Source organism: Tachyglossus aculeatus, chromosome 21, assembly GCF_015852505.1.
Source record: "Tachyglossus aculeatus isolate mTacAcu1 chromosome 21, mTacAcu1.pri, whole genome shotgun sequence".
Taxonomy (NCBI): domain Eukaryota; kingdom Metazoa; phylum Chordata; class Mammalia; order Monotremata; family Tachyglossidae; genus Tachyglossus; species Tachyglossus aculeatus.
Genome location: NC_052086.1, coordinates 55,804,999 through 55,831,498, shown reverse-complemented (window position 1 = coordinate 55,831,498; position 26,500 = coordinate 55,804,999). Strand labels below are relative to the sequence as shown.

Here is a 26,500-nt window from a genome sequence, read left to right as displayed (position 1 = left end):
ATTCTCATGCCTTAAAAATCAAAAATCACCCATAACGATTTTCATCATTTTTATCCTACAACAAAAGTTTTTGTGAGTAAAAGCAGGGTTTTATAGCTGGTTAAGTGATAGAAGAATATAATTTAGAGTGTTAACGTAGTATTTTTCATACCTTTCTGAGCGTGTTCCCATCAAGAATTTTCATGTAGTACAAAGGTCTTAGTAGCCATTTTGGTGGTGGTGTCAGTCAATCAATAGCATTTATTTTGTGACTGGCATGCAGAACAATGTATTAGCTGCTTGGCAGGGAGTACAGGTGAATTAGTGCACATGATCCCTGCCTTCAAAGAGCTTACAGTCTAGTTGAGGAGGTAGACACTGTAATTACAGAGAAGAAGAAGTAATAGAAAATATAAGATATACATTAAGTGCCCTGGAAGTTGAGGGTGTTGTGATAATTTGAAGATGTTTAGAGGTGTGGAAGGGCTCCTGGCTTTTAAGTGGCTTCAATTCAATTGAGGACAAGCCACAACTCCCCCCCACATTCAAAGCCTCATTGAAATCACATTTTTGTCCTATTTTTGTCCCCTTCTCCTTGGAATCTGGAGGTTCTCCTTTATGAGACCCTGGAGTTGGGATCTAGGGCCCTCCGCCGCCCTTACACCCCACATTTGGGTCAGAAATGGAACCCAATCATCCCCTGCCTCTCTTAGCCAAAACAAGTTAGGGTCTGAGCATTTTGGTTGCTTGGCAGTTTATCATATTGGTTAAATGTTCAATTCTGTTAGTGGCCTGTAGAATTTAAGAATGAATGTAACAGATGATGCTGTGCTTTTTGTTAATGCTTTTACCCCTATCTTTTTTTTCTAGTTCTGGCATTTCAATCAAATACAATATGGCAAATTGTATTGAACAGGGAGCCCATCACCACCAATTTCCAATCCCTTCCCACTCTCCCCTACTCTCACATTCAGAACAGTTACTCAAGCAATATCAATCTTATTTATTTAGTGCTTACTATGGGCAGAGCAGTGTACTAACTGCTTGGAAAGAATACAATATAACAACGTAAGAGTTGGTTGATGCCTTCCCAGCCCACAACGAGCTTAAGTCTAGAGGGGGAGATGGACAGTAATAAAAAAAAAAAATAACTAAATCACCAAAATGAGGTTGGCAAGAAAAAGGCTCTCCAACCTTCATCATCATCATCAATCGTATTTATTGAGCGCTTACTATGTGCAGAGCACTGTACTAAGTGCTTGGGAAGTACAAATTGGCAACATATAGAGACAGTCCCTACCCAACAGTGGGCTCACAGTCTTCAGAGTACCATTCCTCATCTAGATTAGCCAGTTGGGACCGAACTACATTAGACAATAAGGACAGTTGAACATGTTTACAGCTTTTTTTTCCGGGGCTTCAGTACATGTCATGGTTTGTTAAGAGTCCTGTGCCATGTTGCAGTTTTAAGATGTCATTACCATCGATTGGTAGCACCAGCCTCAGTTTGAATTTGTAGCTCTTAATTTTGTCCCAGTTGTTTTTACTTTAAATAAATGAGCTTTTGGTAGTTGAGGTTCTCCTGTTTGTACCTGGGTCAGGGGGCGTGTATGTTTACCTAGTAGGAAAGGCAAACCCAGAAAGATTAAGAACCCAGAATGCTGTTATCTGAAGACACTTCACTGGTTTATTCCTTTACAGATTACAATACTGTTTCACTTAAATTCCAGGAGTGAATATTAATCCGGGTGAAACAGTTAGCCCTAGTGGAAAGAGCATGGGCCCGTGAGTCAGAGGACCTGGGTTCTAATCCCAGCTCTGCCACTGGTCTGCTGTAACACCTTGGGCAAATGACTTCACTTTTCTGGCTCTGTTTCCTCATCTGTAAAATGGAGATTAAGTCCTACTCCCTCCTCCCTACTCTGAGCCTTATGTGGGGCAGAGACTGTGTCCAACCTGATTAACTTGTCTCTATCACAATGCTTAGAACAGAGCTTGGCAAAGAAAAAGTGCTTAATACAATTTAAAAAACCAAAGTGGATTAAGGTTTCAATAATACCAGCGTGTCTGCCAGTCAGGTAAAAAATACAGCGTCACCTAATCCGTTTTTGAGGGGAAAGACTATATTAGTGGGGGAAAATATGTCCTTTTTAACTCTAAAGTATTCATTACCCAGTTCAGCACGAAGCCTGACGGTGTATGATTCAGTGATTTGGGTTTGACGCAATGCTAAAGAGTCAAAATTTCAAATTTGCTATTCATTTAACTTGCCTCTTACTTATGCACCTCTCTCTTTTTGCAGGTCTTCGAGGGCTAATCAATCTTGGGAACACGTGTTTTATGAACTGTATTGTCCAGGCACTTACCCACACTCCACTACTGCGAGATTTCTTCCTCTCTGATAGGCACAAATGTGAAATGCAAAGCCCCAGCTCATGTCTGGTCTGTGAAATGTCTACACTTTTTCAGGAGGTGAGTGTGTTTAACACGGGCAGTGGCCTTGCCCTGTAGGTCCCCCTACCCATTTTCTCTTTAGGCTACCTGCTCCTGCTCCTAAAATCTAATTGAGGTTTGTTCCACGATATAGAATTAGAAAGAGTTTTTATGAAGCATTTACTGCATGTAGAGCATCCCAGGAGCAGTGAAACAAGAAGATATTAAAACAGCATAAAAGACAAGGTCCGATAGACAAAATGAAAACCAAAGTCAGTTAGGGACCTGTGGCTGGAGAAGCAGAATTTCAGGCTCCTTGTGATTCAGAATCCATGTTTCCCTCAGCTGGAGCTGAAGTGGGTCCAGAGAGGCACAGAAGCAGCTTTTATACTTGACCAAGCGCACGCAAAGCACGCCAGGGGCAGGCAAAGAGTTCCTTAGCCATGATTGAGGGAGTGAGGCTGAGGGCACGCAGGGAGGCAAGGTTGCAATTACCAGATGTTTTGCTCAGCTGGAGTTGAAGATGTAGCCCGTAATGTACTCCGCGAAAAATTGGATGTGTCATTGAGCGGCTGTTTTCCCATAGACATAAATGTTATAAATCGGGATGAGTTCCCAAACCTCTGGAAAAAAATATGCAATGTCATTGTGTGCTATATACGTAACATTAAGCGTCACTATTATTTAATATTTGTTTAAAAAATTCAAAGTATCGCATCCCAACTGGAGCAAAATAGAGGGTTGTATAATTATGACTTTTCAGGAAGTTGCGAAAGTAGAAGCCCTGCCTGTGGTAGTTTGTGTTTCAACTTTAGTAAAGGATTTGGCTGTTGATGACAGCCCCCCTTTTTTTTTTAAGGTATTTATTAAGTGCTTTCTATCTGTCAAACACTGTTCTAAGCTCTGGGGAAGGTACAGGTTAATTAAGTCGAGGACAGTCCCTGTCTCTGCCTGGGCTCACAGTCTGAGTAGGACTTTTGACTTCATAAAGAACCTTGAAGCAAGCCAACTCCATCTAAACACTTCTTCATATCTTTTGAACTTCTCTAAGGTCGTCAATCAATCAGTTAGTCAGTAGTATTCATTGAGTGCTTACTGTGCACAGAAAACCGTACTAAGAGCTTGAGAGAGTACAGTACAACAGAACTAATAGAAACATTCCCTGCCGAAACGAGCTTACAGTCTAGAGGGGGAGACAGACATTAATATGAATAAATAAGCAAATTATAACATACAATTTAAAATTACATACATGAGTGCTGTGGGGTTGGCGGGTGTGGCGAATAACAAACGTCTGAAGGTCACAGGTCCAAGTGCGTAGATAACACAGAAGGGAATTCAAACCAGGGGAAAAAGGGCTTGATTGGAGAACATGTGACCTTAGTAATGCTTTGAAGGTGGAGAGAGTAGTGGTCTGGCATATATGGAGTGGGAGGGAGTTCCTGGCTAGGGGGAAGACTTGGGAAAGGGGTCGGCGGCAAAATGAACTGGGACATAGTGAGTTACCTAGCTCTAGGGGAACAGAGTTGTGAGTTGGGAGATGAGTGAGATAAAAAAGGATAGAGCGACCTGATTGAGTGCTGTAAAGTCAATATTAAAGAGTTTCTGTTTGATGTAGAGGTGGATGGGCAACCTGTGGAGTTTCTTGAGGAATAGGGAGACCATGGACTGAACATTTTTATTAATAAACGATCTGTGCAGCAGAGGGAAGTATGGACTGGAGTGGGGAGAGGCAGGAGGCCTGGAGGTCAACGAGGAGACACGTGGCGGTGATCAAGGTGGGGAAGAATAAGTACTTGAATCAGCATGGTAGCAGTTTGGATGAAGAGGAAAGGGTGGATTTTAGTGTTGTGAAGGTAAAACCGACAGGATTTGGGGACAGCTGGAATATGTGAGTGGAATGAGAGATGAGTTGAGGACAATGCCAAGGTTACAGGCTTGTGAGGTAGGGAGGGTAATGGTGTTTGTCTGCAGTGATGGGAGAGACAGAGTTTGGATGGGAAGATAAGGAGTTTAGTTTGGGACATGTTTAATTTGAGGTGTCGGCGGATCATCCAAGTAGAGGTGTATGAAGGCAGGAGGACATGTGAGATGGCAGGGAAGGAGAGAGGTCTGAGCTGGAGATGTTGATTTGGGAATCATATTTGGGAATCTTCAATCATTTTCATAAATGCATCTGCTCTGTGTAAATTGAGGCAAGCCTCCTTCATCCCAAAATCTTGCCAAGTTGGGGGGGGAGACTATAACTTCTACATCTGTTTTGGCATCTTGCCCAAGATATGTTGAATTGTGAAATATTCAAACTGCATCCTCAAGTTGTATGTGTTGTAGGGTGGCTATAACTTGGGGTAACTTTTCAAGCATAGCGGCTGAATCTCTGGCTTGGATGTATGTGTGTAGGTATATCCGTTCATTTACAGAACGGAGAGATAAAAATTTGATTGCAGGAATTAATTCTAGGTGGTGCATAGTTTTTCTAAGGAAGTCAGTAGCAATAACTAAGAAAATTTCTAACGACATTGTCAAACTGAGAGCCACATGGAAGAGGTCAGGTAATACAGCAGGATCTAGACCAAGTTTCACTGGGCGTGGGAATGAATCTTCAGTAGCTGTGTAACTGCAGAGGAATTGTTTTATGTCAGAGAGCACCAGATTACATTAGTTTGTGTAAATACTGCAGGGATTTCAGTGCTTTCTTCATTTCTCGGGCAGCATATTGGCTCTTCTGTCTCTAGCAAAGCATTTGAATAGCAGGAGAATGGGAGGGACTGGATGTAATAGAACAATGCATTGATTTTGTATTTGTATTGCAGCTTTCCACTTATCTTGTTCTCAGTAAGAGCAAATCTTGCCTCTGCCTTATTTCCAAACTGTCTTCAATGTGTTTAATATTTGCTGTGTCATAGGCACTGAAAGTTTTCCTTCTGTCTCACTGCCCAAAAGGAGGATTATTGACAGTTCCAGGGCTCACTAGTCACCTGATTGAATTAGTGGGACGCTTTCAGTTTATTTATTTTCTTGTCCTCGACTCTATCCAGCCAACTTATTTTTTGCTTTCTCCCACTTTGAAAATGGGCTGTCTGCAAAGTAAAAGATCAATTCGGGGTTTTCTTTAAAATCTTAAATTAAAAAGCCCAGTTTATGCTTTTGCAGATGATCTGCCCACTGCTTTTCAAGTGATCTTTTAGCATAGTGTTCCATCTCATGGCCATTTATGCCCAATCCTCCCATTATGCCTCCCATTACCACTGATCCTCATAACCTTGAATGAATGAATGAATGAGTGAACGAACCTCTGCTGATGCTATTGGAAGTGTAGAGAAAGGTAAGCAAAAAATGCAGGAGATAGGGTGCAGAATCATTTATCCAGTTGGCTTTTAACACATCAAATGTTTAAAAGGAAAAATGCAGCTCCTCCTACAGATAAATTTGTTCTTGAAATGCTCATTGTGTAAAATGACGTTTCCTTGAGGTAAATAATAATAGTAGTATTTGTTAAGCACTTACTTTGTGCCAGTCACTGTTTTAAATGCTGGGGCAAATTGGGTTGGACGCAGTCTCTGTCCCGTGTGGGGCTCACAGTCTCAAGCCCCATTTTACAGATGAGGTCGCTGAAGCACAGAGAAGTGAAGTGACTTGCCCCGGGTCACACAGCAGACAAGTGGGGGAGCCGGGATTAGAACCCATGACCTTCTGACTCTCAGGCCCATGCTCTAGACACTAAAACATGCTGCTCTGTGATTGCCCCACGTAATCCATTTTGCTTAAAGGGAATAATCTCCCCTCACCTTTGTACATCTAACAGTTAAGGGCTTTCTATGGCCCAAACATTGTACTAAATCCTGGAGTAGATACAAAATAATCAGATTAGACACAGTCTCTGTCCCCTATGAGTCTAACCAAGGGGAGGCCGAACTGGTGTTCAATCCTCATTTTACAGATGATGAAACGGTAGCTCAGAAGTTAAGTGAATCGCCCAAGGTCACACATCAGGCATATGGCAGAGCCGGGATGAGAGCCCAGGTCCTCCGATTCCCGGGCCTTTTTCCACTAGGCCACGATGCTCCCCTGCTTCTCTACCTGGATGTCCCACCGACACCTCCAGCATAACATATCCAAAACAGAGCTCTTCATCTTCCCACCCAAACTGTCTCCTCCCCACCCGCCAACTTTGCCATCACACCAGCCATCCTGCCCATCTCACAGGCCAGCAACCTTGCCCTTATCCTTGACTCGTCTCTTCTGCCTCAGTTACCTCATCCGTAAACTAGGGATTGAGACTGTGAGCCCCACATGGGACAGGGACTGTGGCCAACCCGGTTTTGCTTGTATCCGCAGCACTTAATACAGTGTCTGGCACATAATAAGCCCTTAACAAATACCGTTATCATTATTACTGTTATTATGATCCCCACATCAATGGAAACTCCTCACCATCAGCTTTAAGGCACTCAGCTCTCTTCCCAGCTCATTTTGCTCATCTCCCACTGCAGCCCAGGAAGCACATTTTGCTTCTCCAAAGTAGAACTACTTACTGGGCCTCGAACCCATCTTTCTTGCCGTCATCCCCTTGCAGATGTCCTCCTCATTCCTCCCTGGAGCTCCCTCCCCCTCTTCATTTTCAGCAGACCCCCGCTCTCCTCATCTTCAAAGCCCTACTCAAAATACCTATTCCAGGAAAGTCTACCCTGACTAGTCTCTCTTCTCACCACCCTATTCTCCCTTCCTTCTGCAGTGTCTGTGCACTTTTATTCATATTAATGTCTGTCTCCCCCTCTAGACAATAAGCGCGTTGTGGGTAGGGAATCTGTCTGCTAATTCTGTTGTATTGTCCTCTCCCAAGAGTTTAGTACAGTGCTCTGCACACAAGCACTCAATAAATACCATTGATTGATTGACTGACCTAATTGTTTCTGGTTGCCTGCACCACTTGGTTTGAAGAGGAGAGCATGGCAAGCTTTTACAATGACAATGCAAAACGGATTGGCTGCTTAAAGCATCCAAAGTCTTTATTTTTTCATGGAAGTCTTGTAAATTATTGGTGTCATAGAAAAGCATGGGTTCAGTTTTTTTAAAAAACATCATCATCAGCGATGGTATTTATCGAGTGCTATATGCAGAGCACTGTACTACTACTACTACTACTAATAATAATAATGGCATTTGTTAAGCGCTTACTATGTGCAAAACACTGTTCTAAGCGCTGGGGGGGATACAAGGTGATCAGGTTGTCCCCCGTGGGGCTCACAGTCTTAATCCCCATTTTACAGGTGAGGGAACTGAGGCTCAGAGAAGTGAACTGACTTGTCCAAGGTCACACAGCAGACATGTGGCGGAGCCGGGATTTGAACCCATGACCTCTGACTCCCAAGCCCAGGCCCTTTCCACTGAGCCACGCTGCTTCTCTGATGGAGACACAGAGTCAGAGACTTGGGGGGAGACAGAGATGGAGAGCCAGAATCAGAGACTGAGAGACATAGAGACATCAGAGACTCAAAAGAGAGACAGGGAGAGATGGAGGCCTGGAGGCAGAGACTCAGAGATGGGCAAACACAGAGAGACTCAGAGAGAGAGGGAGAGACAGAGAGATGGAGACACAGAGTCAGAGACCCAGGGAGATGCAGAGACCCAGAGAGATGCAGACACCGAGACTGAGATACAGAGATGGAGACCCAGAGAGACTCAAAGAGAGAGACAGAGAGATTGAGAGATGCAGACCCAGAGAGACTCAGAAAGAGACAGAGAGATTGAGAGATGGAGACCCAGAGTCAGAGACCCAGAGAGATGCAGGCGCAGAGACTGAGAGAGACACAGAGAGAGGGAGACCCAGAGAGATGCAGCCCCAGAGAGACTCAGAGACAGAGACAGAGAGGAGAGAGATTGAAATGGAGACCCAGAGACGGGGCGGGGGGGAGAGACAGAGATGGCGACCCAGAGCCAGGGACCGAGAGATATAGAGAGGCCCAGAGACAAAGACGGAGAGACAGAGATGGAAACACAGAGCTACAGGTATATATTTATATAGATATAGATACAGATATATATAATATATTAATATAATAATTATATCATTATATTAATTATATCAATACTATATTGTGTACATTATATTATTATAATGCATAATATATTATATCGATAATTATAATAATTAATATATGCTATATGGTACACATTATATTATTATAATACATAATAAAGCAGTTGGGAGAATAAAATTCAGCAAAATCGACCAGCACATTCCTGCCCACAATAAGCTTACAATCTTACAGCTTCAATAATAATAGTAATAATAATAGTATTTGCTAAGTGCTTACTATGTTCCAGGCACTGTACTTCAATGAGGGAAGCGACAATAAATGCCTAGGTACAGCAGCATGGCTCAGTGGAAAGAGCCCAGGCTTGGGAGTCAGAGGTCATGGGTACAAATCCCGGCACTGCCAGCTGTCAGCTGTGTGACTTTGGGCAAGTCCCTTAACTTCTCTGGGCCTCAGTTACTTCATCATCATCAATCATATTTAATGAGCGCTTACTGTGTGCAGAGCACTGTACTAAGTGCTTGGGAAGTACAAGTTGGCAACATGTAGAGACAGTCCCTACCCAATAGTGGGCTCACAGTCTAAAACTTCATCTGTAAAATGGGGATTAAGATTGTGAGCCCCACGTGGGATAACTTGATCACTACTTTGTATCCTCCCCAGCGCTTAGAACAGTGCTTTGCACATAGTAAGCGCTTAACAAATGCCATCATTATTATTAGTAGTATTAGTATTACAGATATAGCAAGCTATACGCACAAGGACAGAAATATATATATATATATGCAGAATGCTCTAATAGAACACAAACTGTGGAAACACAGGAACACTTCAGTCAGATATATAATCAGGGATGATTTACATGGCACTGGGAAAGGCCCACCACACCAGAGAAATTTTATTTTTCATACCGACACTTGTTTCTCCAATTATATGACATGTAAATAGCATGATCATCCCAAATTGTCTGTGTTTGCTCACCAGTAACATTGGGTAGGGGTTTCTCTGTGTGGCCTAATGGAAAGAACATGGGTCTAAGAGTCAGGAAACCTGGGTTTTGGGGAGATGTTTCCTGTGGTATTTGTTAAGCCCTTACTGTTCCAGGCACTGAACTAAGCACTGGGGGAGATTAAACTAAATCAGGTTGGGCACAGTCGCTGTCCCACATAGGGCTCACATTCTTAATCCTTATTTTTACAGAGAAGTGAAGCGACCTGTCCAAGGTTACACAGCCGACCTGTGGCAGAGACAGGATTAGAACTCAGGTCCTTCTGAGTCTGAGGCCCATGCTCTGTCCTCTAGACCACACTGCTTCATTCACGGTCCTAATCCTGGTTCCATCACCTGCCAGTTGTGTGACCTTGGTCAAGTCTATTAACTTTCTATGCCTCCATTTCCTCATCTGTAAAATGGGGTTAAGATATAGATCATTTCCAATCAATCAAACAATTCTATTTATTGAGCACTTATTATGAGCAGAGCACTTACTGAAGTGTTCCAAGTACTATCTTCCCAAGTACAAGATTTTTGCACCCCAATTCTGCCAAATTATCTAAACGGGGTGTAGAGAATTGAGTTCTCACAACCACTGAATCACTTTTGAGTGTAACCAAGCCATAGTAACACACTCGGCTTTGAATTATAACGTTATTTTAAACCCCAGCTTCATTGCAATTTTGATATCTTTGGACCTGTTTCAGAAGGAACGTGCTATAGTTGCATTTTACGGAACCAGCTGGGTCAAATAAGCCATGTATAAGAAGCAGGCGTGTGTAAATGTGTGTGTGTGTGTACACACATGCTCAACCATCCACACAAGACCTGTGCCCTGAGTTATACTCATCACCAATTCTTGGCCCTGGCATGGCCCTTGGCTTCCAAAAGTCGATTGATGTGATGGCTCAAGGCAGGAACCCCTGGCCAAAGATAGTTTCAACACTTGAACTTTCAACTTCACTTGCAGAAAAAAAGTCTGTGATTTTAAGGGACCTTGGTGGAAGTCCATGTGACTGTGATTGATGGGGTGGGGAAGGAAAATGTTCTACTTCAGTCCCAAAATATTGTAGTTATTGGGAAATGAGAGGTAGGAGCCTTCTGTGCCTCCCTCTGTGATATTTGAGATGTTCTTTGTTTAAATTCCTGTGTTCGTTCAGTTCACATGATTGGACCTCATTGTCTCTGTCCCCTGGTCTTCCCTGCCGGCTTTATAGAGTACTTGAATGACGTATGAAATTCATTTCCGGTTGCAAAATCTTTACCAGCAAATAGAATTTTTTTCCAAGCAATTCGTAATGGGATGTCAGATGGTTTTACTCTATATTATACTTTGAAGGGTTTAGACAAATACATAGGCAAACAGCCCATAGTGAGTTATTGAAGAGAAAGTTATGGCTGTAGAAGGAAAAGTTAGAAAGCACATAGTACCATAATTTTAAAATATTTTTACCAGGGGTTGTAAATTGCATATTATACCCTTAACCTTTTTATGATATTGTGTTTGTGAAGTACTCAGCTATGTGCCAAACACCGTCCTGAGGTAGATACATGTTAATCAGATTGGGCGCAATCCCTGTCCCACTTGGGACTCACAGTCCAAGTTGGAGACAAAAGAGGTATTTAAACCAGATTTACAGATGAGGAAACTGAGGTACAGTGAAGTGACTTGCCCAAAGTCACACAACAGGGCCTGGATTTGAACCCTGGTACCCTTACTTCCAGGCCTGTCCCTCTTTGTACTGTGAGAGAAACTTTTTGACTGATCCATTCCTATATTGAAAATTTATGTACTGCAAATTACTAGAATTTGTTGATTTCATTCATTCAATCGTATTTATTGAGCGCCTACTGTGTGCAGAGCACTGTACTAAGCGCTTGGGAAGTACAAGCTGGCGACATATAGAAACGGTCCCTACTCAACAACGAGCTCACAGTCTAGAAGGGGGAGACAGACAACAAAACAAAACATGTGGTCAGTTGTCAAGGCATCAGAATAAATAGAAGTAAATCTAGATGCACATCATTGACAAAATAAATAGAATAGTAAATATGTACAAGTAAAATAGAGTAATAAATCTGTACAAACATATATACAGGTGCTGTGGGGAGGGGAAGGAGGTAGGGCGGGGGGATGGGGAGGGAGAGAGGAAAAGGGGGGCTCAGTCTGGGAAGGCCTCCTGGAGGAGGTGAGCTCTCAGTAGGGCTTTGAAGGAAGGAAGAGAGCGAGCTTGGTGGATGTGTGGAGGGAGGGCATTCCAGGCCAGGGGGAAGACTTGGGCCGGGGGTCGACGGCGGGACTGGCGAGAACGAGGACCAGTGAGGAGGTTAGCGGCAGAGGAGCAGAGGGTGCGGGCTGGGCTGGAGAAGGAGAGAAGGGAGGTGAGGTAGGAGGAGGCGAGGGGATGGACAACCTTGACGCCGAGAGTGAGGAGTTTTTTGAAAAAAATAGTAAAAAAGACATACAGTAGCACTTTGCTACTGAGCATTCAAAGTGCTTCATAAGTGATTACATTTCATTCATTCAGTTGTATTTATTGAATGCTGTGTGCGAGGACTTTACTAAGCACTTGGGAGACATTGAGCCCACTGTTGGGTAGGAACTGTCTCTCTATGTTGCCAATTTGTACTTCCCAAGCGCTTAGTACAGTGCTCTGCACAGAGTAAGCGCTCAATAAATACGATTGATTGATTTGCTACTAAGCCCTCCTTTCCTCTTCTTCCACTCCCTTCTGCGTCACCCTGACTTGCTCCCTGTATCATTCCCCCTCCCACCCCCACAGCACTTACGATCTGTCATTTATTTAGTTATATTAATGTCTGTCTCCCCCACAGCACTTATGATCTGTCATTTATTTAGTTATATTAATGTCTTTCTCCCCCTCTAGACTGTAAGCTCCTTGTGGGCAGGGAATGTGTCTGTTGTTATATTGTACTCTCCCAAACCCATAGAACAGTACTTTGCCCACAGTAAGCACTCAATAAATATGATTGAATGAATGAATATTCTAACTTCCCTGTGAAGGAGGTCCTGTTAGGACACAGTGGAATTAAGAATGCTTATTTTAAATGATTTCCTAGGTGAAGCCTCCACTGTCCTCCGACTCCCAGTCATCTGAGCTGTGCTCCTGGTAATTGATGGGAAAGAAAGAACAAGAAAAAAATTGATACTGCTCTTGTTTTATATTCCCTTTTGACATTTTTAGAGCTTTCCTGTGTAACCATTTGACTCAGCCCAAGTAAACTGAAGAATCGGCCTGCCATTGTTCATTTATAAAGAATTACTTTGCATTTTCATTCTGTCAGAAAAGGTACACTAATTGTGAGCAAGAAGATAGTTGGTTCATTTCACTGTACCTATGCGTAGTTCACTTTTTCAGTTGGCTTACTCCTTGGTAAATCAACTGTGGCTTTGCATAGTTAGTGACTGTTTTTTTAAATGTAAGGACAGTGGTAGACTACATTTTGTTGTCTTATTTTTGCATATTTTAAGGCCCATTTGGGCCAGTCAATCAATGGTATTTATCGAGTGCGTACTGCACGCAGAGCACTGTACTAAGCCTTACGGAGAGTACAGCGTAATAGAGTTGGTAGAAACGGTCCATGCCCCAAGGAGCTCAATCTAGATGGGGAGATATACATTACGATAAGTAAATAAATTTACGGCTATGTTCTCAAGGCCTGTAGGACACTGTAGGGGAAGCAGCATGGCTTAGTGGATAGAACACGACCCTGGAAGTCAGAAGGTCATGAGCTCTAATCCAGGCTCCGCCACTGTTGGTTGTGTGGCCTTGGGCAAGCCATTTCACCTCTCTGTGCCTCAGTTCCCTCATCTGTAAAATGGGGATTGAGACTGTGAGCCCCATGCGGGACAGGAACTTTGTCCAACCCAATTTGCTTGCATCCACCCCAGCGCTTAGTACAGTGCCTGGTGTGTAGTAAGCACATAACAAACACCACAATTATTATTATTATTATTACTGGAAAAAAGCTGGGTGCCAAGTTCTACATAAAGGGATTTGGCTAGAATGCAATCCCTGCATTTTAGGAAAACGGTGATCTTCATAGCTTCTCTAAGGAAATATAGGAAGCCCTTGATTTAGTTCATAACAAGTGAAGACAAACATCAATCACAACCCTCCTAAATGTACGTGGGCCTTTATTCATTCATTCATTCAATCGTATTTAATGAGACTGAGCCCCCTCTTTCCTCTCCTCCTCTTCCTCCTCCCCATCCCCGCCGCGTTACCTCCTTCCCCTCCCCACAGCACCTGTATATATGTATATATGTTTGTATGTATTTATTACTCTATGTATTTTATTTGGACATATTTATTCTGTTTATTTTATTTGGTTAATATGTTTTGTTTTATTGTCTGTCTCCCCCTTCTAGACTGTGAGCCTGCTGTTGGGTAGGGACCGTCTCTGTTGCCAATTGGTACTTCCCAAGCGCTTAGTACAGTGCTTTGCACACAGTAAGCGCTCAATAAATACGATTGAATGAATGAATGAATGAATTTAGTGAGCGTTTACTTTGTGCAGAGCACTGTACTAAGCCCTTGGGAAGTACAAGTTGGCTTCAGAGTTTCAACGCATCAGTTTTGACTTCACAGTGCTAGCCTCAGTTGGGGCTGTAGCTCTGGGGGTGAGGTGGATGTTGGAAGGTGACGGGACCCATAGTGGAATGGAAAAACAATTTGAAAAGCCATGTCGGAGGGAGAGAAGCAGAGGGGAAAATTGAGAGAGGGTGGTGGGGTGGAACTGGAGAAGCTTCTCCAGCGGGATAGGGATGGGAGAGACTCTGAGTTGGCCAACTGGAGTCACCAGGGTGGGTTGACACATCCCGGTTATTTCCAGTGAAGAAACAGGTCAGCTCTCCTGTTATGGAACTTCTGATGCCACTTGTCTGCCGTGTCCACTTCACTTCTCTGTGCCTGTTATGTTGCCAACTTGTACTTCCCAAGCACTTAGTACAGTGTTCTGCACACAGTAAGTGCTCAATAAATACGATTGACTGATTAATTGTTACCTCATCTGTAAAATGCGGATTAAGTCTCAACTCCATGTGGGGACAGGGACTGTGTCCAACCCAATTTATTTTTATCTACCCAAGCGCTTAGTACAATGCCTGGCACATAGTAAGCGCTATCAAATACCATAATTATTATTATTATGCATTCATAACACTACATTACTCATTTATAATCAACAGACTCGGTTGTTCTATAGTTCTATAGTTCTCGGTAATTTTGGTTAGCTCGTTGTGGCTCGGGAATGTGTCTACTGACTCTGTTAATATTGTACTCTCCCAAGCGCTTGGTACAGTGCTCTGCGTACAGTAAATACCATTGATTGATTAAAAATAGGGCATCTGACTTTGGATCGGGAACCAATTCCCCATTTCTATCACTGTTCTTATGAGCAAGTTGTTTCTGACTTGCAACGTTTTGATTTGGCCCAGTTTTCAAGAGCCACTTGTGTTGTAAGTGTCCCCTTAGGGTATTTGGGAAATCTTGGTCCTGCATGAAAGTGTTACTGTTCATAATTTGTGTGGGAAATAGTGGAGCAGAAGGACAAGACGTATTCTCTGGCCCCAATGCATCTGCAGTTTAACAAGGTGGGGAATCATCAAATGTGTAAATTTATAGAAGCAGCGTAGTCTAGTGGGAAGAGCACAGGCCTGGGTGGGAGTCAGAGCACCTAGGTTCTAGTTTTGGCTCCACCATCATCATCATCATCATCAATCGTATTTATTGAGCACTTGTGTGCAGAGCACTGTACTAAGCGCTTGGGAAGTACAAGTTGGCAACATATAGAGACAGTCCCTACCCAACAGTGGGCTCACAGTCTAAAAGGGGGAGACAGAGAACAAAACCAAACATACTAACAAAACCACTTGTCTGTCGTGTGACCTTGGGCAAGTCACTCAACTTCTCTGTGCTTCAGTTACCTTCATTCATTCATTCAATCGTATTTATTGAGCGCTTACTGTGTGCAGAGCACTGTATTAAGTGCTTAGGAAGTACAAGTCTGTAACATATAAAATGGGGATTAAGACTGTGAGCCCCATGTGGGACAACCTGATTACCTTGTATCTATCCCAGCGCTTAGCAGGGTGCTTGGCAGCGTGGCTCAGTGGAAAGAGCATGGGCTTGGGAGTCAGTGGTCATGGGTTCAAATCCCAGCTCTGCCACTTGTCTGCTGTGTGACTTTGGGCAAGTCACTTAACTTCTCTGGGCCTCAGTTACCTCATCTGTAAAATGGGGATTAAGATTGTGAGCCCCACATGGGAGAACCTGGTCACTTTGTATCCTCCCCAGCGCTTAGAACAGTGCTTTGCACATAGTAAGCGCTTAACAAATACCAAAATTATGATTATTATTTATTAGAATAAGAGCTTAACAAATACCATCATCATCATCATTCTCTGTGCCTCAGTTACCTCATCTGTACAATGAAGACTAAGGCTGTGAGCCTTATGTGGGACAGGGACTGTGTCCAACCCAGTTAGCCTGTATCTACTCCAGCACTTAGTACAGTGCCTGGCACATAATAAGCGCTTTAAAAATACCATTAAGAATAAAAAAGTTAAAGAAAGATTGAGATTGTATTTAAAGCATTGGCCTGATTATTCTGTTTCTTCTATTCAAGGGTTAACTCTTCCTCTTAAAGAATAAAAATAACCATGGAAGAACTTTTTTCTTCATAAAGTTTCATTATGTGTAGTTTGGGAAAAATTTCAAGGATAATGTCTGTAGTGATTTTTTTTTAAATTGGTAATTTCAGTAATTAACATTTTAACTCCTACTGCTTTGAAAGTTATCCCATTGGAAATATAATGAAGCAAATTTAGCCATACTACCTAGATGGATAATGAATGGGGAAAAACAGGGCAATCTGAATTGGACTGAAATTTGCGTAGTACTGGTTCAGCGATCTGGAGACTTTTGAGATTTATTGCGGTAACCTTTCCTCTCCGCTGACTTTTGGTCTCAATTAGCACACTTTGGACATTTTTGAAACCGTTGACTCCTGTGTGACCTTAGGCAAGTCACTTCACTTCTATGGGCCTCAGTTACCTCATCTGTAAAATGAGGATTAAGATTGTGAGCCCCCCATGGGACAACCTGATCACCTTCTATCTACCCTAGTGTTTAGAACAGGACAGTGCTTGGCACATAGTAAGCGCTTAATACCATAATTATTATTATTATTAGGGGGACATTTATTCACAAGCGTAGCCCAAAGTTTCTGCTAACTTCAGCTCCTTAAAAATGCAGACAGAAACCAACAATTCTATCTTTCCGTTAGCCCCGTGTTTTGACAGTCTTGGTGGTGTCTTCTAAAACTCCTCCTAAAACCTGTAGTGAGGGATGGGCCCATTGCTATGGATGAGCAAAATTGTGGCAACCCCAGCTGTTCTTGTTTTCACTGCCTCCTCCTTCTCCCTCCCTCCCCCATCTGTTAAAACTCCAAATATCCTTGATTTTTTTGATGGTACTTGTTAAGCGCTTACTATACGCCAGCCTCTGTACTAAGCGCTGGAGTAGATTCAAGATCATAGGAATGGACACAGTCTGTGTCCCACATGAGGCTTACAGTTTTACTCCCATTTTACAGATGAGGGAACTGAGCACAGAGAAGTGAAGTGACTTCCCCCAAGGTCACCCAGCAGAGAAGTGACAAAGCCAGTATTAGAACACTCTGTGTAAAGTATTGTTTTTCCTAGGACATAAGGGAGGTTTAGTAAAGTTTTCTGGAGGAAGAGCTGAGAATTCAAGTAAGTAAAGTGATCTTATTTCCACCAAGGTGATATTCTTACTCCCAAATTGCCCTACCTCCTCTCCGCTGCCCAGGTCTACTAACGGTGGCTGCCACTTGACTCCTGTGTGACCTTAGGCAAGTCACTTCACTTCTCTGGGCCTCAGTTACCTCGTCTGTAAAATGAGGATTAAGATTGTGAGCCCCCGTGGGACAACCTGATCATGTTGTATCTACCCTAGTGTTTAGAACAGGACAGTGCTTGGCACATAGTAAGCGCTTAGTACCATAATTATTATTATTATTAGTGGGACATTTATTCACAAGCTTAGCCCAAGGTTTCTGCTAACTTCAGCTCCTTAAAAATGCAGACAGAAACCAATCATTTGCTCTCACTAGATGCCACTGACCGATCAGTGGTATTTTGGGATTGTGAACTGCCCCTCCCGCCCAGGGGACCGAATCTCTGGATTGTGGCCTTTCCTCTCCTCCCAAACTGCCACCATGCTGATCCCGCCTTGGCTACTGCGTCGGCTTCCTTGCTGACTTCCCTGCTTCCCGTCTCTCCCCTCTCCAGTCTTTGCTCCACCTGCTACATGAATTGTTTTTCTAAAAAAACTGTTGGTTCCACATCTCGCCTCTCCTCAAAAACCTTGAATCCCTGCTCATCCATCTCCGCATCAAACAGAAACTCCTCACCATAGGCTTTAAGGCACTCAATTAGCTCTTCCTCCTCCCACCTTACCTTCCTGATTTCCTTCTTCAGCCCAGCCCACTCACTTTGCTCCTCTAAAGTTCCTCAATCTATCTCCTCCCTCTGATGTGGAACTCCTTCTCCCTTAATCTGACTTACAGCCATAGATGCTCTAAAGCGTAATTCACTGGACTTTCTTTCTAATTAATCCATGGTATTTATTGAGTGCTTAGTGTGTGCAGAGTATTATACTATACGCTTGGGAGGGTACAATATAACAGAGTAATACTTAGTAGAGTATCCTACAACAGAACTCAGCCCTCTGTTTGAGGGTTAAGTGGATTTAACTGCCGTATTAGATTTGAACAGTAATCATCTTGGTTGAATTGGTTCCCCTTTCCTTACATAGATTGTACCCACACACTACAATTTTCTCAAGTTGTTGACTTGTGCTTTCTAGGTTAGCTGGGTTTGGGGTTTTTTTTTTGGTTTTTGTCTTTCCTCCTTTCTTTCAGTCTAGTGTGGTAAAGATTCTGCTTTATCTCTCTTGAAACCCCATATCTCCTGCCTCTGTTTCTTAACTATTTGCTGCTTCTTCCCAAATATACCCGTCAAGGGCATGGCCAACTTCCTGAAGGGGTGCTCCGTCCATCTCGAAAGCCAAAGAACGAGTCCCACATGAAGTCACTAACTAGTTGCTGTTCCTTGCATCGTTTTGTCAGTTCACTGTTAGAGAAGTCTGGGAGTCTAAAGAGGACCTGAGTTCTAACCACAACTCCACCACTGAAAAATAAAAATAAGTAAATCATGTTTTGGGTTTGTTTTTTTTTTAAGTGCTTATTATCTGCGAAGCACTGTACCTAGCACCGGGGGTAGATACAAGATCATCATTTCCCACATGGGGCTCACAGTCTAAATAGGAGGGAGAACAGGTATTGAATCCCCATTTTGCAGATGAGGGAGCTGAGGCCCAGGGAAGTTAAGTGACTTGCCCAGGGTCACACAGCAGGCAAGTCTTCTAGACTGGGAGCCCGTTGTTGGGTAGGGACCGTCTCTACATGTTGCCAACTTGTACTTCCCAAGCGCTTAGTCCAGTGCTCTGCACAAAGTAAGTGCTCAATAAATACGGTTGAATGAAAGTGGTAGAGCCATAATTAGAACCCCAGCTCTGTGCCAAATGACAGAGTTGCTTTAAACTCCAGTTTCTCAGGACTAGAGTAAAACAGGAACTTTGGCCATTACAGGGCAGTTTGGCCCATCAATTTTCAAGAGGCTGGAAAGATGTCATGCCACTGGGAGAACCTCCAGGGTGACACTTTTGGAATAGGTGACATTCCACCTATTCCACCTCTTTTAGGTGGGGTTAGGGACACAGAACTGCCACTCCCCGCAGACAATCCTCTGGAAAGACTTGACACCTGTTCACATGTTTTCTTTTGTTTTGTTTTGTTGTCTGTCTCCCCCTTCTAGACTGTGAGCCCGTTGTTGGGTAGGGACCGTCTCTATATTTTGCCAACTTGTACTTCCTAAGCACTTAGTACAGTGCTCTGCACACAGTAAGCACTCAATAAATGCGATTGAATGACTGACTGACTGACTGACTGAATGAATGAATGAATGAATGAAAGATGCAGCCAAAGATGCAACTTTACCCAAGGATGACCAGGCAGAGGCCTGAAGGCTTCTGGGTATTCTGACCTTGCTTGTAGACAACACTAATAGATAACTAGTGATCTTTAATAATGATAGTATTTGTTAAGCACTTACTACCGTGTCAAGCAGTGTTCTAAGTGTTGGGAGAGACACAAGCTAATCAGGTTGGATACAGTCCTTTTCCCACATGGGGTTCACAATCTTAATCCCCATTTTACCGATGAGGTAATTCAAGCACAGAGAAGTTAAGTGATTTGCACAAGGTCACACACCAAAGTGGAGGAGCCAGGATTAGATCTGTGCATCAAGATTTTCATTAAGAAATGATCTCAAATTTAGCCAAGTTAGTATGTCCCGAACAGCCGGATTAAATTATACCCCCAATCTGGTTGATGTTTCCTAGTGGTGTCGTTATCTGAATCAGAGGAATCAACTGAGAAGTTTAAATATGTTTCAGTACACAGAAGATCTTTAGGCCTTCACTAACCTGCTGTGTTGTTTTATTTTGTTTTTTAAGAACTTCTGCATGCAGCCATAAGCTTGCCTGGGAGTTGATTGTCTTTCCCCTCACACACTTAGTAGAAATTGAAGTTGGGTGTAACTGAGCTGGAGCAGTAGTATTTATTGGATTTATATAATGTTCTGTACAACACAAAGAAGCAACAGGTTCCCTTGCCCACAGAGAGCTTTCATTTTAACAGGAGAGTCAGTCATAAAAATGTTTACAAAGAGAGTAGTTGAACTAAATAATTGAATAACATCCCAGAATAAATCTGTAAGTGCTGGAGACAGCCAAGTTTTTAGAGCGCTGGGACAATTGGGAAAAGCTTGTTGGAGAAAGTGGGATTTTAGAAAGGCTTTGAATGTGGGGAGAGCTGTGGCCTGCCAGATTTGGGGAGGGAGGGAGTTCCAACTCCAGGGGAACAGCGTGAGTGAGGGGATGAAGCGCTTAGTACAGTGCTCTGCACACAGTGAGCGCTCAATAAATACAATTGAATGAAGGTGGAGTGGTAGAGGGTGATGAACATTTGAGGAAGAACTGAGCGAGTTAGGGAATAGCAGCCGAGCAGGTAGTTATGGCACGGTGATTAGTGGAAAGGCTTGAAGCTGATTGTTGGGAGTTTTTTTTAGGACACTTGAATGAAATGTTCAAAGTACAACCATATGTACTCAAAGTAATGTATTTGTGTGCGTAATTTCATTATACTTCTCGAAAATCTGTATCTCTTCTCTTTGCAAGGTGTAGCCTAGTCACCTGTAAGGGAAGGAAAATACCCGTGATCTTATTAGATGTGAGGTGAATAGAGTGCTCGCAATTAACGGTTTCCTGATTGGATGGGTTTCCCGTTTCCATGTATGGGCAGCCAGTACTTTGACAGGGCTCTTTAGATTCCTTTCACTTTAATGAAACCCCAGAGAACGTAAAATCTGCTGCCATTTGGTGTCTGCATCGGAGTAATTATAGAGATTGCTATTGGTTAAAATGACCAGAGTGCTGTGGGACTAATTGCCGGGAGTGACAGGACAGGGAAGTTTTATTGCCGCAGTTTCCTGAATTATGTTGAACAGCAGCTGCGTCAGCAGATTTCAATTACCACATCAGTGCTTTAGCAGCTCTGTCATTGGTTTTGGCATCTGAGTTACCTATTGATCCCTTTATTTATAGAAGACATTTGCCATGTCTGGCTGCAATAGTATCATTCCTTGATGGGAGAACAGTGTTATCCAGGAAAAGAATCCTCTCTGTAGGACAGTCAGTGGGTAGCATGCAAGATTGATTCCAAAGATGGTAACCAGTTGACTCTTTTTCTCTTTAATGCCAGTTTTTGTCTTCCACATCCCCCGAGACTAACATTTCTTGCTTAATTTGTGCTACTCTCCTGAGGATTTCAAAAAAAGGTGAAAAAAAGCCCAAGGGAAATAGGTCCAGTACATTCTTGAAGTAAAAAATTGTATTCAAAGTCATGAGACTAACAGAGTTTTTGAAGGCTGATAGGTATTTCGTTTCCCAACATGAAGAGAGTCTTATAAAATTTCAGCAACCCAACTTGTAGGAGCTACAGCAAGTTTGGAGATGACTCTTTTGGAAAGACGTATTTGAAGAACGTAGGGGAAGGGAAGGGTGATGATTCAGGAATCCTGTTGTATTTCTTTACTATTGTAAACAAAAGGTCATTCCTATAGAGATGCAAGTGGCATGATCAGGAACTGAATGGAGAGAGTTTGTGGCAAAAGAGAGTACAGTGAAATTAGAAGGAATGATCTCTGCTATGAGGGAGTTTACATTCTAGCAGGGGAGGTAAGCACTAAAATAAATTACAGAAAAAATTAAAAATATAAAGATTTGAACCCAAGTTCTATGGGGAAGCAGACATTCAAGTCCAAATTAACTTCAACCATACTTTTGACTCTTTTAGGTCTGACATGCCTTCTAAGTTCATTTGTTTTGGGAAGGTTTTTTAAGGTGATTTTTAGCTGCTGCATTTATGCCCAGGAATGTTACCCACGGGCCTTGGGGCCTCTAGATAACTTCAGCAGAAATACTCAACCCACACCCTTAAGGTAGACATGGTTCTCTTAGGATGTCTCAAACTGGGCTCTCAATAAGCGTATCATCATCATCATCATCAGTGGTATTTATCGAGCACTTTCTGTGCGCAGAGCACTCCACTAAGTGCGTGGGAGAATACAACAGAGTTGGTAAACATGTTTCCTGCCCACATCAAGCTAGTTGTGGCTCCCCTCTGCCACAGACTTGTACGTCCTACCATTTGTTACTTTGGCTGATTTCATTACTGTATTTAGGCAGTGCACAGAAGCAAGTCGTTACTCAGACTCATCTACTTCAATGAGCAAACTGGCTATGCGAAGCAGGGATATACCAAAGTTATCAAATTTTAAAATGTCCAATGTTTTTCAGTCTAGCAAGCTACTTTAGGTTTATGATAAAATTAAATGTGAAACCATTTCCACCAACAAACTAGCTACCCTAACTCCAGGCGGTCTGCTACATGTTTATGGTTGGAGCGCAAAGTATAACATTTTCACTGTAAATTTTTCTTTTCTTTGAGCAGTTTTACTCTGGGCACCGATCTCCTCACATTCCATATAGGTTATTGCACCTGGTATGGACGCACGCACGACATTTAGCAGGGTACGAGCAACAGGATGCACACGAGTTCCTCATTGCTGCATTAGATGTGCTTCACAGACATTGCAAAGGTAAGCCAGCCTGTGACTAGCAATTCATTTTGTCCCGTTGCTTCTGCTGGGATTCGGGAAAGGGAACTTTTCCTCAAGATGGAAAAGAAGAGTCTAGGTAAGGTGTGCTGGTGAACGGTGAGCGGTGTGCTTTCATGTGCTCGAAGCAGTTTATCCTGGATAAGTGCCCAATGGTCATGAAAAGTAAAAAGAGGAGAGGGAGATAAGAACATGTGGAAATTTCTGTTTCACGTGACAGTAAAGATATGGATTTGAGGGGTTAAATATAGCCTAGGGAGCAATTATGTCATTTTAGTTTTTGTCTGGGTGAAAGGGGTTTGAAACTTTTAAGATTTCAAAGGTTCGAGGGCTTCATTTTAGCCGTTAGGAGTCACATGTAGTAACATCTGCATTGCAAGGTTTCTTTGGCCGTAATATACTTTTCTGGCATTTGCAAGTGATGCAGTTGGCTTAAACAAACCCCCTTCATCCCAACTACCTGTTGGCATAAATGAGGATGTTGTCAGTCTTTGCTGAATGTAAAGAATCATATTCTGGCACTCATCCAAATCTTGATTTAGAAGTGAGGGCTCTGTGTTGAAGGGAAAAGATTGCTCACGTGAATGTAAGAGCTAAGCAGAGCTGACCAGCATGCTGCCCATTCCCTCAAGAATAAAAGTGTGGGTTAACATTTTTGAATTGCTTTTTTTTCCGCTGTTAAGGGTTTAAACCTAATTTTTTTTAACGTTCGGAGGATAGACAGAAATCTGATTAAATTGAGTAAAACCTTAAAAAAAACCCATACCCTAAATTATATTCTGTAAATTCTTACTTGGTTTTCTTTTGAAAGCAGCCAAGTTGCTCTTTCTCTCTGCCACCTCACCCACACTGAACAGCAAGCATGTTGGTTTTGAGGCACTAACGTGCCCTTTTATGATTGTCTTTGAGTCAGAAATGACTCTGGAAATCAGGTTACAATCTGCTTGCATGAGGCTTCTTGAGGTCTTTTTATCTATTTTATTTTCCAGTGTGGTGCTGTGGTGAGTGTCAAAAGTTCAGGCTTCCTGAAGTTGAGGACCCTGCAGTGTGTGAAATTGTGTGCTTGTGCCTAATTTGCATCGGTAGCAGTATGAATGGGGGTTTTAATGGATTTTGTAGTTTTGGGTGGTTTGGTGGTGGTCTGGGATTCTTTTTTATGGGATTGACTTCATTTGCTTTAGAATTTTTAAACACATTTTTTTAAAGGGTGAATTAAACAGCTCTTGCTGTAAGACTTCAAATCCCTAATTTCCGTACAGTAAAAATACACTTAAAGTGACAAATGTAAAGCAGAATTCTTAGGATCAGTTGCTCTTTTTCTGCCAATACCAGAGTTCAAAGTTCTTTGCTTTTCCTGCTATAGTTGATATTGCAAAGCATCAGGACAATGTAAGGAATAAAACTGCCAACGTTGTTTTGGCGTCAATGATGCCATCAGCAGTACAGGGGAAACCCAGGATCATGAACTTAGCAGGTAAAAGGCTTTTCGGTTCCTCTCCACAATAGTGCAAAATGTATCTAGTGTTAACTCAGGAAATTCTGATTTACAGCCCCAAAAGGTGAACGCTGCTGGTGTTTCTTGATACGGAATAAGAATCTACAGTTCCCTGTAGCATAGTGGGGTGAAGGACAACCCCATCGTGTCAGTCCTATCGACCAATGCTTTACTAGAGAAGCAGCATGGCTCAGTGGAAAGAGCACGGGCTTTGGAGTCAGAGGTCATGGGTTCAAATCCCGGCTCCGCCAATTGTCAGCTGTGTGACTTTGGGCAAGTCACTTAACTTCTCTGTGCCTCAGTTCCCTAATCTGTAAAATGGGGATTAAGACTGTGAGCCCCCTGTGGGACAACCCGATCACCTTGTAACCTCCCCAACGCTTAGAACAGTGCTTTGCACATAGTAAGCACTTAATAATAAATGCCATCATCGTCATTACTAGTTGAGATGAAAGGAAGACCTTTACGTAGCCCCGGAGAGTACAAAGCGTGAATGTAGAGTGCGTGTAACAACAATGGACAAATCATTCTAGGGGTAAGCCATTTAACCTATTAGACAAGGACAAGATTTTTGTTTTCGAAAAGAGGCCATCAGTGCAATGTCACAATGCAAGAATATGCCATCATCCACCTTCCTCCTTTGCTCAAGAGTCTCCGTGGCTGGGCAGTGTGGTGGCACCTTCGGCCACTTCAGATGGCAGAGCCTCATTTCATAGAGATTGAATCCGTGTGTGTTAGAATCCATCAAATCATCAAACTGCTGATTTCATTGGACACTTGCGGCTCGGAAGCAATTCAGGCGAAGCCCGCCCGGAGGCAGGGAGATGGCGGCGCAGATGGGAGACCGGAACCGGCTCGAGTCAGACCTCGGGGTCTGCTGGGGCCTGTCTGTCGGACGCAGTTTGTTGGCTGAGAAGCTGGGACGGAGAAGTGTCGAGGCCCCCGGGGTTGACACTCGTGTGCGACACTTGTCACGAGACCCCGTTGGTCTTCCTTCATCCCACCTGGGAGCGAGTTGGGACTTGGTCCGAGCCGGGGCTTAGAAACTTTGGTCCCCGCAGAACCCCCTCCCGTCCCGTCCCCACCACTACCACGTGGCCTCCAGGCAACCCTCTCAGTCCTCTCTCTGATTCTGTTGAGCAGCCAGAGGAGTGCAAAAGTGATCAGTCTCCCAGAGATGAGAAAACGAGGAGTGAATTCTTTGGCAGTAATTTGTAAAGATGAAATCAAACAGTCTTCACATCGTGATTCCATCTAAGCTCTTTAACAAAACCCTTCCGACTCAGTGAGCAAAGCGCTAATTCTCTCCCTGAATTAATCCACTCTCTGAGAAGCAAACCATACTACCGTGAGAAGTGAACTCAGACCCCCCTCAAAGTGCTTTCGTGTGACTTTCTCAAGTAGATTCTGAAATTAATGCTGATGGTGATGTTTAGAAAGCCCCTGCAGTGAAAGGCTAGCTGATAAAAAGCCATTTGTGTGGGGAATAAATGGGAGATCATGAAGGTGAATATTCATATTAATATCATCCAATTTTTAAAAGTCCATTGGGTTCCACTTTAGGATTCTAAGAAGTCTTTCAAGAAAGTTTTTGCAAGTCAAATTCTTACGTTTGTAGGCTGTACTGATAATGCTCACTATGTGGTTTCTTTCTTGCCAGTGTGGCTTGACACTGTAAATACAGTCAGTTTTGCCATACTACACGTTTTCACCATACGTTGGGCTAGAATGCAATCCTAGAACTAGGGAATGTTCTTCCAACAACACGTGTCTGTCTGGATACAGCACGATATGGTGTCAGAAGAAACGGTCATGCACATTCACGTGGCGTCAAACAAAGGGTGAGTTCCCCAACACAAATCTTCCCAAACACAGAGTTCTTCAGGAACTCCACCTCCCCACCTATCACTTTCACTACCACCATGGCACAGGATAACTGCTCAAATTCAGGATCTGTCCATTCTTTGAAGAACAAGGTTTTTTATGACTGTTTTATATTGTTCCCCATAAGAGGGTTCCAGTGTTCTTCCTTTGCATATGCAATTGACATTTTCTTTGCCTGAGTGTGAAGCTTGGTATATTCCGTGGACTGGAATTGATGTCATTTTACGGTCATGCGACGGTGATGTGGTACCTAAAATGACAGCTGGAAATTTTGTTGTGGTTGTGGTATTTTTAAACAATTATAATGGGGCAGTCTTTTTATTTAGAGTC

The 26,500-nt window shown here is 43.0% G+C and overlaps 1 protein-coding gene across 7 annotated transcripts in view; it reads left to right on the top strand.

Moving 5' to 3' along the window:
• Window positions 1–26,500, top strand: part of LOC119942008 (ubiquitin carboxyl-terminal hydrolase 22) — a 106,491-nt gene that overhangs the window by 41,261 nt on the left and 38,730 nt on the right. For 5 of the 7 annotated variants that reach the window (XR_005455344.1, XR_005455346.1, XR_005455345.1 and 2 more), the window contains 3 exons: window positions 2,282–2,451; window positions 22,626–22,773; window positions 24,155–24,265. Coding sequence is in view for 4 of the 7 variants with exons in the window: in XM_038762650.1 (XP_038618578.1) it covers window positions 2,282–2,451; window positions 22,626–22,773; window positions 24,155–24,265 (429 nt within the window). In the remaining 3 variants the exon portion in view is untranslated. The remainder of the gene's footprint in view (window positions 1–2,281; window positions 2,452–22,625; window positions 22,774–24,154; window positions 24,266–26,500) is intronic. The other 2 variants (XM_038762652.1, XM_038762651.1) reach the window with 1 other exon arrangement.